The 13,635-nt window shown below is 41.3% G+C and overlaps 1 protein-coding gene across 3 annotated transcripts; it reads right to left on the bottom strand.

The window, feature by feature from the left end:
* Window positions 1-223: 223 nt before the first annotated feature.
* LOC115781619 (leucine-rich repeat-containing G-protein coupled receptor 5-like) lies at window positions 224-10,497 on the bottom strand. 3 transcript variants are annotated; one of them, XM_030731376.1, is made up of 11 exons: window positions 10,288-10,497; window positions 6,537-6,608; window positions 6,361-6,432; window positions 3,965-4,180; window positions 3,059-3,130; window positions 1,794-1,862; window positions 1,446-1,517; window positions 1,278-1,349; window positions 1,137-1,190; window positions 942-994; window positions 224-576 (listed from the first exon to the last, which is right to left on the bottom strand). In XM_030731376.1, the coding sequence occupies exons 1-11, from the start codon at window positions 10,464-10,466 to the stop codon at window positions 356-358; spliced, it is 1,152 nt and encodes a 383-aa protein (XP_030587236.1). In that variant the 5' UTR covers window positions 10,467-10,497; the 3' UTR covers window positions 224-355. The 3 variants fall into 3 exon arrangements, with proteins under 3 accessions (XP_030587236.1, XP_030587235.1, XP_030587237.1); XM_030731375.1 differs by having other exon boundaries at window positions 321-793; XM_030731377.1 differs by having other exon boundaries at window positions 321-571.
* Window positions 10,498-13,635: the final 3,138 nt, after the last annotated feature.

Here is a 13,635-nt window from a genome sequence, read left to right as displayed (position 1 = left end):
GAAATTTTCCCTTCAGCTCCCTGGTGGAAACGTTTCATCTCCTCTAAACCACTGTGATCCCACCGTCTGCACCAACACAGACACACTAACAGGTGAAGTAATAAAGTGAGACTGGCTTCTTTGTTAAGGAAAGGTTCTTTTTATTAGCGCTGCAGTGACTCTGAGTCTTTGCACACACGTAAGGAGAAAACAGAACAAATCTCAATTCTGTACATGCAGTTTTTACAGCTGCTGACATTAAAAATAAAGATAGGTGAGACCTGCTTCCGGAAGGTCTTTCTCATCCCATTTTAAGGCGAGTTTCTCTAAGTGAACCACGTATCATGAATTCAATATTAACTCACAACAGAAAAAATCAAATACAGAGCTGCAGAATGAAGAAAAGAAAATGACTGAAATTCAGTTTCAAATAAACTGGACTGCAGCTGATGCTGATGTATTTCAGCCTACAAGCCTGCAGGCCGCGACCTGAAACCCGCCACCATCGTGATGAGGACGCACACCTCAAAGCAGAAGAACAGGAAGCTGCTGATCCCAGAGACCATCTCCAGGTTGGATCCCCAGAAACCATCTGTGCTAAGGACAATGGAACCACAGAGAGCTGTGAGAAGGTGAAACCAGACGAGGACGGCGAGGAGACACAGTGAGGAGGAGGAGGAGGAGGAAGGTGTAAGAACTGAAGAGAGGAGCAGGAAGGAGAGCAGGACCAGCAGGTTGAGGAGGACAGAGATAAAGAAGATGAAGGATATGTTGAAGTGGAGCAGGTAGTCTTCGTGGGTGGTTCTGGGTGGAGCTGCAGGTGGACACAAATCAGGAAGGTGGCCTCTATCAATTAATCAATAAAACTTCAGTTCTACATTTTAAGGAACAGGTGAAACAGAGACAGGTGAAGCAGCGACAGATGAAAGAGGGACAGGTTGATGTGACTCAGTGCTTCTTACAGCTGCTCGATGGCTCCACAGACTGATCACACAGAGGAACGACGTCCAGCATCCTGAAACGAACATAAGACACACCTGTAACCTGGCTGTGCTTTCTGGTTCCTTTACCTATCTGTGTGCTGCTGTTGGTGAGGCTTCAGAGAGCTTCTTAAAGTTTTAGAGTTTCAGTGGGCAGTGGATGTAAAAAGGACTCACGGTGTTTCCTTCCTGCGCTCAGTGAAGTGTGAGAAGATGCTTCCCCTCCGAGATCTGACAGGACAAACACAGCACAGTTTTATGATAAATCTACCAATGAGTTCAGAGCAGTGATGCTGACATGAAACCATGGTGACGTACAGACTTAGCGGGTCAGAGAGCAGGCGGAGGGGCAAGTGACCCACAGTGTGAACAGGATTGTTCCGGATGTTTCTGTCAGAATGAAAAATGAAAACAAAGTTTCACTGCCAGCCTGAAATGCTTTGGTATGACAGCTGAAAATGGTTGTGACTGATCTGATGGGCCCACATGGAGAGGAGCGACGGGTTTCCGGTGAAGGCGTTTTCTGGGAGGACTGGGATGTAGTTGTTCTGCAGGTTTCTGCAGGAAAACATTCAACAGTTTTTAAATCAGAGCCAGAAACATCATGCAGAAATCCCAGTGTGGAAAAACTGTTCATGAATGTAAGGTCCCAGCAGGAGCTTTAACAGGGGAAACAGACAGTATCCAAATACATTCATATAAGTCATATTTGATTCTGCTCACTGAGCCGCTGACATACCAGGCCAGGTCTTAGAGCAGCAACAGGCTGCTTACTAGCTGAATACCATGTAAATATGTGTTATGTTGTGAGTGTGTGTGTGTGTGTGCTCTCACAGATCTCTCAGGTGGCTCAGATGTCTGATGGCTGCAGGAAATCTGTCGATCCTGTTGAAGCTCAGATCTCTGCAAAGGCACAAAACATCACAACTGATCCACACTGAACCTGCAGACAAAGCTGAGGCCGTAAAAACTCATCTTCAAAAACAACAGAACACCCAAAGATAAGATGAGCTGCACTGCTGATCTATGCGCAGTGTCCTGAGCAGCTGGATGTTGAAGCACCAACATTATGCAGACAAACCCCAGATTGATACCATGCTCCTGTTGCTGAAGATGCAGATGGATGGATGGATGGATGGATGGATGGATGGATGGATGGATGGTGGTTGATGGATCAATGTGGTGATTCTGTTTATGTTAATGTTGAATAGAGTATGGATGGATGGATGAGTGAGATGTCAGATAAATTAAATGCTGAGTTGAAGTAAAGCAGCTCTGAACTGTTTGCTCCTTGTGTGTCGAGTCAGTTTCGAATTGAATCGGTTTGGCTTGAAGCTTGTTTCCAAAATAAGAAAACAATTACATTTTCCAGTTAAAGTGCATGCTGGCTCTACTTCTGTAATTTTCTGTAATTCATTCTGCTGATAGGGAGCTCCTCAGATTTGAAGCGTTGCAGTAAACTTTATTTTAATGAAGGGACCTCAGAGCCTTTGATGAAATAAGGTGGGGCTTCTCTGCTGAGGGAAACAAAGAGACCGCAGGCCGATCTATCTCCTGCAGCGCCACATTCTAACAACCAGCCAAATGCATTTATGCTGTAAAGACACCACAGTGAAGCGTCACACAGACACGCTGATAACAAACACCGAGGCTGGGACGCACATTAAATTCACATCCATCTGCTTCAGTTCAAAAGGCACATCTGAACATTTAAGCATTTATGGGACATAAATACATTAAAACTCAGGCTGCAGTCGCAGCAGAGCTTCTGTTAATTATTTGGCTTCCAGCAGGAGGAGCTGCTGTGGCAAACACCAAGTATGTACCAGACAAATACCAGATAAAAAAACGGCTTCATACCAGGCAGATGAATAACAACCAAGTATCAAATAATGACCAAGTATATACCAGGGATAATAAATACTGGGTTAAAAAAGTAAATACCAGGATAATATTATGTTAATACCAGGTAAATGCCAGGGGGAAAAACTGCTGAAAAATGATGCATAACAAACAAACATGTGATACATACCAGGTAAAAACCAGTTGATGCAGATAAAATAAATATCTATATCTGTATGACATAAAATCTAACTTACAGCATCTCCAGATTCTTCAGTCCATCGAAGGACCTCCTTCCCACAGAGTGGATACGGTTCCCATGGAGATGTCTTTTAGAAAAGAAGCAGGAGTTGTGGAAAGAGAGATGTATTTATAATGTGAGGATGTGAAAATTTGACATCCACCAAAGAACAATTTTATTTGATGTTTATCATTGGTAATTTGATGGGGATGGGGGAGGCAGCAGAAGGAGCCTCTTGTTGCTTATGGAGTAGGAGGGAGGAGCTGGAAACCAGAAGGAGGAGATGGGCAGTGACTCAGCCACCACTGCTGACCCCCCCCATCGAGAAGGTGTTAAGGCTGAGGGTCAAAACACCCAATGAATGATGGTTACCGCCTGATGACATCAACTCCTTCTGGCCAGGTGAATGAAGGTGAAGATGTATTTGTAATTTTATCAGAGATCACCTGTCAGTGAAACCACCTGAGGGAGTGTACATGTGCTTTGTTCCTGTGTTCAGACCCACGTCTTCAGTGAAGATCACTAAGATACATGCTTTATTGTGGTTAGGGGGGCATCATAGTTATAGTAACAAACAATATCAGTTTTATGTACTTATATTGTGTTAGCTCTACGTGCTGTACTGAGTATACTTGTGTATACAGTAAGGAGCACCTCTGCAAAGACCCACAGGTCTGTTAAGATTCCTTAATCTCAGATCATTATTTCAGTTGTGTTGTGCTCACGCTTTGATCCTTGTTGATGTGCGATTTGGTTTCCACTGTTTAAAGTTTAGCTGTTAACATACCGCCATGACTGAGACTCCCGCTCGGTGTTCATGCTCATGTTTGCTCAGATTTTAATAAAACCAGTGTAACACATGGAGCACAGGAACGTGCAAATGTGATTTCAGGAGATCTGGTCGTGCATGTGAGTTACTCACAGCACCAGCAGCTGATCGAGGGAGGCGAAGGCTCGGTCAGGGACGTGGCTGATGGTGTTGAGGGCGAGACTGAGAGCCTGCAACTGTGTCAGAGCCCTCAGAGCAGCGACAGGAACCTCTGTCAGGACGTTTTCATCCAACCACAGGTGACACAGAGAAGACAGGCCTCTGAAGGAGGCAGCTGGCAGGCGGGACAGGAAGTTAGCATCCAGTCGGCTGGCAGGGGAAACAAAACATGTAATGAATCAGTTCTGAGCTGTTTCATTTGTGTTAGCTGTGGTTATTTTTCAGGTGTTGTTGTTATCCTTCAGTGCAGAATAAAGCAGGAGGATGCTGTCGTCATGTGAGGTTTTACCTTTCTGGTCTACAGACTCCAAAACCGCACTGAGCTGAAATCTGGTATATGTGTTCTCTTCAAAGATGAGCACCGTGATGTTCATATTCCTGGATGTTTAGTACCCTTTGTTACACTTTGGCTGTTTTTATCTGAAGTGGAGAGTAAACAGCATGGGTGCTAATGCTATGATAATATATGCTGATGATATGCAACCTCCTTCTCATGTCTGATTGGCTTAGCCTAATCTTTTGATCATGGTGTACTGTGCGATTGGCTATACCTACTTGACCATTATGCAGAAAATGGGGATTCTCCATGTCTATCAGCTGACCTCGGTCCCTGAACAGCTGGCAGGAGCTGATAGTGAGAAACTTCAGTCTGTTTATAGGAACATCACTTCCGGGCTCCAGCCTGATTGGTTAGCCTGTGATGCCAACTTCTGATTGGCTGAGCATTGTCTAACATGTAGGTCAGGGATGACTCATGGCCATAAATGGTACAGACTATGACTCATCATTGAGCAATATTAAAGCCATACCTCCTGCTCAGCAATATTGCTCACATGTAAACAACATGGCCTCAACCAAGGCGTCCAAATGAGGGCAGAATATTTTTGTAGAAGGTAACAGACGTCTGATGTGATGTTATCCTGACCTCTGCATTTATTTTATATTTTCATTAATCGCGGGAGGATATCACCATCAGTGACGGGGTCTTGTTTTTCAGTTGGTGTGATTTTTCCAGTTGTTACTTTTTAGCTGTTGCTTTTTTGTTTTTGTTTATTTATTTATTAATTTTCTGTTATCACCTCTGCCGAGGAGGTTCTTTGTCGTTCTGTGTGTAAACACAGCTCAAACAGTTTTGAATGAATTCTGATAAAAGTTTATGGGGAGCAGAAACTATGATTCTGACCATTGTGCTGCGTATTGTCAACATACAGAAAGTACCATATAAAGATTTCAAATATCATGTCACATTTGACCTCAGTTATTCATGTCAGTTATTTACAGATCAGCCCCTATTATCCATTAGTTACTCCTACACGTGTGTAATCAGAGTAAACGTGTGTCACGCTGCCCTGATCTGATTCTTACTGCACTTCAAACTAAATCAATGATACTGTTTCCCTTCAAAGGGAGTGCTGCCCATAGAGGGCGCCGTGTTGGTGCAGGTTGGCGCTCTCGCAGTGCTTCTTGTTTTTCAGTGGTTTTTGCGATTTTTCCGTTGTTGTTATTTTTCTGTTGTTGCTTTATATTCATACAGACGCACAGCTGTGTGTTTCTTCTGGGTCGATCAGGGAGGTCTGTGCATTCTTTGGCTGCATGGTAGTAATTTCTGGTGTCGACAGGCTGTGGGGGCTCTGCTGTCTCACAAAGGCTGCTGCTCCCACCACAAACACACAGCTCTCCTCCTCCTCCTCCTCCACCTCCTCCTCAGAGGTGCTAAGTGTGGCTGCAGCAGTGAGAAACGTCTGGCTGTGACTCACACTTCAGAAAAGCTGTAACTGTTTCCATGTGAAAGCAATCAGAGGGAAACACCTGAGCGGCAGACAAACAGCCGCAGCTTCTCTTTACTGACAGCGTGAAGCAGAGCGATGAAGAGGAGCAGGAGCTGATTCCCACCTGTCTCACCTGCTGCTGTTGTGATTTGGTGCTATGTGAATAAAACTGAGTGGAAGTGGAACATGTGAGTCTCTTACAGTCGGGAACAGCAGCTTTATAAACTTTCAGGAGGACGTCAGGCTGTGTGAGTTACATTTTCTTCTCTATTAATATCAGCTCGTCATTTCTATATTTATTCAAATGTGTGATCAAATGTTTTGAAAGCTGTTTGAGAGTTTTGGTGTTTCTCAGTCGTCTCTCTTCTTTTTCTGAGGTTTGGGGAAACTGCTTCTTCAGACTGATCTAGGACATGAGAATTAAACCAAATCTTTCTAAACCCTGGGTCAGTCTGCACTGAACCCTTCCTGCTGTGAGGTGTTGTGCCTCAAAGGTCAAAGGTCAGTTGCTGAGGGGTTTAATGCTGGGTGAAGGTTTCATGGGTGAAGTTGAGGACTCACAGCGATCTGAGCTTCTTCAGGTTGTGGAACGCCTCGGAGGAAACTCTCCTCAGACGGTTGTTGTGCAGAAACCTGAAGGCAGAGATCAGCCCAGGTCATCATTCAGCAGGTAAAGAGCTCACCTCAGGTCTGAGCTGCTGAGCAGAAGCTGGACCGGGTGGAGGCGGTGTACTCACAGCTCACGGAGGCGGTGCAGACGGGCGAAGTCGTGGGCCGACAGCTCCGTCAGCTCATTCCCGCTCAGATCTCTGAAACCCAGAGTCAGTGAAAGGTTTTTATTCATGCAGCTGCTCAGAAAATAAAAACCTCACAGTAATCACCGGCCTTCTGAGCGGGGTGGTGTGCTCTGAGGTTCTGCCCTCTTACCCCTGACAGGTGGTTCTTATTTGTGGTTTGTACCTTACAGAGAGCAGACTGAAGCTCTGCTCAGGGTTTTTTTTACCTGAATGTAACCAAATTAACTCAGAGAAGGAGAAGTGTGTGCAGGGCTGCTCAGTAAGTGGTTTTATACATTTGTAAAAGACTTTTCTGGTCTCACTCTGATGCTCACGTGTCTTCAGACTGGAGCTCAGCAAAGATTTGAACCCAGAAGAAAACTTTTTACAGGTTTCATTTTTTTTTTTTCATTTTTGACATTTTTGCCTTCAGCTCAGTTTTGTTTTTACTGCCTTAAAATGCTAATGTTTGATTCATTAACTATTATATATTTTTATATCTATTACAAACTGTGAGTATCAGTCAAGTCTGAATAAGCAGATGAACCACAGGCTGCTAAAATAATGCTTATTATTTGAGTTATTGTTGGAAGCAGGTGAAGTTGTTTCTTTCCAGAACAGGTTTGTTTTTATTCATTTGTTTTAGTCTGAGATCATCTGAATTCAATAGTTTCCACTGAACAATGAACCATCAGCCCTCAGACACGGTCAGTCTCCTGATGTGGAGGAACCTTTTTGGCCCTCAGAGGTTAGCTCCTCCGAGGCCTCGGGTTTATAGACTGCAGGACTTTTTACGAAGCTTCACAGGAACATCTGAGACCTGTCGACCTTCAGCAGCTCCTCCTCTGAACAAACTGCTCTCATATTTAAACTCTGTTTCGTGTGCAAAACAGTTTCTGCGCATTTACAAGAAATCCTGGAAAACTGAACTAAACCGCAAACATCCCGGAGACGTCATCACGAGGATTTATGGAAATGTTTGCAGTTCCTCATAAAATCTGAAACTATGACTAAAACCTGAAACTCCAAAAACAGCAGAGACACTCGTCTGTGCTGAGATGAAAACTTGTAAAATGAAAACGAATAAAAATCCCGAATAACTCTGATCATTGTTCTTCCAGTTTTTATGGGAACTCATTATGAGTTTAATCTAACTTTTTATTTTGTTTGTGCGGTTTTTAAAGATGATAATTCACATTAATTTAATGCCATGTACCAAAGTAAGAGAGCTCTACATATTTTACAATAAATGCACTTTAAACAACATCAGTTTGGACATTTTTATACGAAATAAACTCATAAGATTCTTTTAAGTAGTTTTTGTGCGCAATATTTAGATTTTAATGGATGTAAACTTCAGCCTCACGTTTCTAATTTCCTGCAGGAGTCACGGTGGTCTGTTAAACGTAAACCTTTAAACTCCTGAAACAACATCACACATGCACAGCAATCAGAGTGTGAACACAGCAGGCCTGAAGCAAAGACCCACGCTTTAAAGTCGCCGTGGGAGCGCGGAAACAGGAGCGCTCTGCAGTCATCTCTCTGTTCTCCAAATTTAAAGGTCCCAGAATGACAGAATATTAAACCATGATGACGTGGAGGCTGCAAACGCAGCGTGGGCATAATAATTCATAAGGTGTGAGAGATAAAATCATTTCTCGGAGGACAGACTGAAGCAGAAACTCTGATCAGGGTGAATTCATGAAATGATTTCATTTTCATGCTGAGCTCAAAAAAAAAAAAAAGAAAGAAAAGTTGAGGCTCAGATGTGTTGGAGTTAATTTTTACGTCCTGACTAAAAACAGCTGATGGATTTTAAACGCTTTGTATTTTCAGTCCTTCTCGTGGAAAATCCACTCGTGTCCTCGTTTTTTTTTTTCTCGTTTTAACTGAATAACTACGGAAACTTGAATTTGAGCTGTCTCAGCTTTACTCAGCAGGGTTTTCTTCATTCACGGGAATAAAAAAAGCTCTGAAAGTTTCACTGAAGTCGTTTCTGAGAGTTTGGAGGAAACGAGTTCACAGGTCTGAAGCTCGGCGGCTCCTCTTTCCACCATTATTAACATTTAAAGCTTTTAAGGAGCTAAAAACGGATCGATCACATAATCCAGTCTCGGTGTTGATCCGGGTCAAACCTTCAGTTTGTTTTAGGATTTTGGATCCAGAAAAGCTGGATTATTCTGATCCCGGGAGAAGAGGGTGAATTTCAGGAGCAAAATATAAAAAAACTATCCTAAACTGCACGTGCATCATGCAGTGCATTAATACGCACTCATTTTTAATTTGGACCCGATTTGTTTAAACATGCAGCAATAAATGAGATGAAGCGGATCAGTGTGCCTGTTAAACCTGTCCAAAAACACACAAAATAAGCCCACAAATGATTTCCAATATTAAACAAATATTATTAAAATGTGCCTTTCATTTCTCACTGATGATAACACCGTTTTCCCGCTCGGAGCCTCAGTCAGACGCTCTGCGGGAGGATGTGCGGGTCCTCGGCAGGAGGAGCTGATGCTGAGCTGCAGCCTCAAACCGTCGCAAACACAGATTTCTGATTTTTACCTTCTTTCTGTTCATTTTTCTGTTCAGGATATTCATTGTTTAAAACATGTAATAAACAAACGTAAAGCTTATCGATTTGATTTTTTATTTTCAGTCTTTTCAAATAAAAAACTAAAGGCGACCCCGCGCCATTCTCTCTTCAGTTTATATTATAATATTTAGTTCCATTTAAAAAACACTTCTTATCTGGATTTGATGATCGTGAAAATCAGAGTAATCGAGTCTGATTACTCTCAGATGAAAAATAAAACGGATTTGGTGATTCTGGACAGGAAAAACTGGGTCCAAACCTCTTTATTATTAACGGTTATGAAGAGCGGGGCCTGAGGCTCAGACCAGCTCCGCACCAACACTTATTTCTCATATGCATGAAGTCCACTGTGAGCCACTGAAGACGCTTTAAATAGCAAATATTAAAAAAACAAAAAATTTCCTTTAATAAGTATTATGAATATTATCGGTGGATGAAAATCCTGCACACAATCCTGACCTTTAAAAGTCCACAGATACTTCAAATTAGAGAAGTATGTTCAGGAGCTGCAGGAAGCTCCGCGGCGTTCAGCTCAGGTTAAATCATCTCAGCTTTTCCCGTTAATCGATCAGAAATAAGAAGCGGCCAATCCAGACCGAGCACGTGCACGCATTTATTATAATAAAGTAATAAATAATTAAGTACTTTATTTATGATTTTAATATGATTTTAAAGTACACATACTTTTTCTACAGCGTGTCTGATTCAGGATATTCATTATTCTCATAGAGAAAGAACCAGGAGCTCAAACTGAAGCCATATTTCTCCTTCACAGGGACGACTGCAATTTAATTTTAATCTTCCAGGTGAATGTGGGAGTTTCACAAAGTCTCAACTTTCTCCATATATATATATATATATATGTATATATATATATATATATATATATATATATATATATATATATATATATATATATATATACACATGTCTGAATTTATGTTGAAGGTTTTTGCAGCTGCAAGAAAATCCAGACGCGGAGGAAATCCAACAAAATATGAAGTGTGAGCAGTTTGAATCTGCGGCTTCAAATTAAATTAAAACTGAGTGTTTGAACGCGCGTCTGCAGGTTCATATTAAAGGTTAATGAGCAGCAGGAGGAGGTGAAAAACTCACAGAGAGGAGGTGACGCTGCTCAGCTCGGCGGGCACGGATCTCAGGCCCACCTCCACGCAGGTGACACGCTGCGACTTCTGGACATCTTCACAATTGCAGGGAGGGGGACAGGTGCTCCGAGCCCACCCACCACCTGTCAGGAGCAGGGAGGTCAAAGTCTGGAGCAGCAGGAGCATCATTCCCGCTGAGGAGGAAAAGAAGAAGGATCTGCTGAGGGAGTCCAAGCGGTTCACTTCAGTCTCACAAACGGGAGGGAGGGACTTTAACCTGAGCTGCACCTCCTGCTGGTGTCTGCAGGTCACTGCAGAGGGAGGAGAGGGGAGGGGTTTGGAGGTGTGTGAAGCTGTTTGTAGTTCAAATTCTCACATCTAAACACATCAGTTTGTTTCTGGTTCAGAAGCTCCTTCTTGCTGGGTAGGTCACGGCCTCATGTGCCTCCTCCTCTTCATCTCTTCCAGTTCAATTCAATTCATCCATACATTTTCTTCTGCTTATCCTTTGTGCTGGTGCCAATCCCAGATGTCATAGGGTGAGAGGCAGGGTCAATTCAATACAATTTTATTTATGTAGCACCAAATCACAACCCCTCCACACAGTAAAAAACAAAGTGTCAATTTAACACCTATAGAGTTGAATTTAACTCCGTTTCAGATAACATTTGGTCCCACTCGAAAATAGTGTAAAATGTACTCTATGGCCAGTGTCAAATTTTCAGAGTTAATTTTACTCATTTTAGTGTCAAAATCAACAAGTCAGTGAGTCAAATTATTTAACACTATTGTTGTTTTACACTCTTCAGAGTAATACTGTTATTTTTATGGAGTTAATTTTACACTAAATTTACTTAAAAATGTACACTTTATTGTGTTGTTTTTTTTTCCCCTTTCTTGTTTTGTTTTTTTTACACATATACCATATAATGCTAAAATTTAGCATTATATGGCTTTTATAAAATCTACCAATCACAATAATCACAAAGTTATAAGTTCACAGTGACAACATTTATTCAACTTTATGATCCAGTGCCATAATTACTTTAACAGTGTCAGTTTAATCATCTTCAAAACAATGTTCACCAAAGATAGCAATATGGGACAACAAAGAGAGCAGTGTCATTTGCTTCATATGACATTTGTATGGCAAAGGGCTTCGGATAACATAGATGGTTGACATCAAACACAACAAAACCTTGCATCATTTTAGTAACTTCATAAGCATGAAAATGTTCATGAAAAGTTACTGTACATAAAGGCAATGTAAGCAGCAACAATTTGTCTTTAACTATGAACACAGACTTGATCTGGTAAAAGACAGGCATTTCAGATTCAACTTTGCCACAAATAACCAGATGAGGACAGTAAATAAATCCACTGTGTTTTGCCCAGTTCACTTTCATAACTTGAACCTCACGAGACACTTGCACTGCCTCAGAAATGTCAGAACCTCCTTTTACCATGTTTAAAGATACCATTTTCCCTGGTCCAATGTCCAATCGATTAAAAGTTGATGAAGCTTGCCAAACATGTGCCATATAATTTTGATGTTTTTTAGCGAGTGTTTTCGTAATGTTTTTAAAAGACTTTAATTGTTTCTTAAAAAAATTGTGTTTACCTTCATAGCGCATGCACCAGCTATGAAGTACAGGGCCAATTTTCTGAATGCACCTAGGATAATGGATGAGAAAATGGTGCTTTGGTAAAAGTTTTTTCTGTGGATACAACTTTTTAAACAGTTTGTGATGATCCACAATCAAATGTTTTAAATATACACAGAGACCTTGGGTTAACATTGGAGAAAGAACAATATTTACAATTTGTAGTAGTAAAAGGAGGAGGCGCCAGTGTGGATTATCAGATGTTACCAGATCTCCAAACATGAGAGGAACATTCTTCAGCAAGCACCATGATTGAACTGCATTTAGTCCCAGATCATTCGATTCTCCACATAAATTCACAGCCACTGGCCTGTTGTTCCTCTCCATGAATCCATAGTCAAAAGTTAGTATTCTCAAATTCAGTTCCTCCAATGTAATGTGTTCTTTAAAATACTCAAACAAAATTTTCAACTCGTACTGGCCAATACCTTCAAAAATGTCGTGCATCACATCAACTGAGAAGTTTTCAGTTGTGTGAAAAAACATAAGTGAATTTAAAATACATGAACGCTTCACACCAAAAATATGAGGAAGAGAGGGATTGTAAGCCATTTCTTGGCAGTGTGCAGTGTGCATTTCTTTGGTGCGCAGCACTATTTTGGAAGAATCTTCGGAGAATTCTGTTTGGAAGTCATCTTTTTCAGCCAAACAGAACCTGCAACAATACCTTGCACTGAAAGACTCAACCAGACCAAACAAGCTATGTAGGCCTAAATTATCCCCAGTCACCTGCACAATACTCCCATGAACATGGCAACCGTACAGTGGAATAAAAATTCCATCAGTTTCCAAAACTCTAATGTCTCTAACAATAGGTGCAAGAATTTCACTAAAGCCATACCGTTTAACATCTTGTGCATGAAACAAGGCACAAAGGTGTATGTTAGCTAAAAGAGAATTCCATTTTGGAGAGAAGTTACGTAATGTAAAATATATTGCACCCAATTTGTAAATACCTCGTTTGGAACCAAGAGGGTTTGCTACCTCAAAATCATCATAAAACATCTGGATCTGCACTGAGTGCTTTTCAGTTGAAAACAAAGGATGACCCTTAAAAAAAGATCCATCATAAATATCTTTAAGTGTTGAGTCATCAAAAGTTGAGCTTTTCAACATTTCAGTAGAATATGGACTTTTAAATATAGACTCCAAAGTAGATAGAATTGGAACATACATGAACTTGTCTTGAACTACAACCTGATCATATGTTCCCGTCTTCTTATTTCGTCTAGTGTCAAATCTTGATCCAATTACACATTCAATTGGTTTTACAGTTTCCCACTTGCCTGACAAAAATTTAGATCTTTTGTATTCCGAGTTAAGAATTGTGAAAGGATTCTCAAGTTCTTCAAAACATGCTTCAACTTTCTTGCACATTACAGTGTCTCTTTCACTGCTAAATACATTCTTTATTACAGTTTCTTTAGCGTGATGTTGGATGTCTTTTACAATCTCTTCCATGGAAATCACAACAGAATTCACCAAACTTTGGCCAACACCTGCAGCCTCCATATCTGAAATTACTGATGCACAACTATTTACAATGTTTGTTGAAGATAAAGCTGTGTCAGCCTCTAAAGATTCAGTCACCATTTCAACATCTCTGGCATCTCTTGTGTCCAGAACATTTTTGTAAGGTGAAAACTCCCCATCTTCTACAGATTCAAATAAACCACTAAGATGACATCTATTTA

The sequence above is a fragment of the Archocentrus centrarchus genome, chromosome 6 (genome assembly GCF_007364275.1).
Source record: "Archocentrus centrarchus isolate MPI-CPG fArcCen1 chromosome 6, fArcCen1, whole genome shotgun sequence".
Classification (NCBI taxonomy): Eukaryota; Metazoa; Chordata; class Actinopteri; order Cichliformes; family Cichlidae; genus Archocentrus; species Archocentrus centrarchus.
Note: the sequence above shows the minus strand (reverse complement) of the source record. Positions and strands in the feature narration are given on the sequence as shown.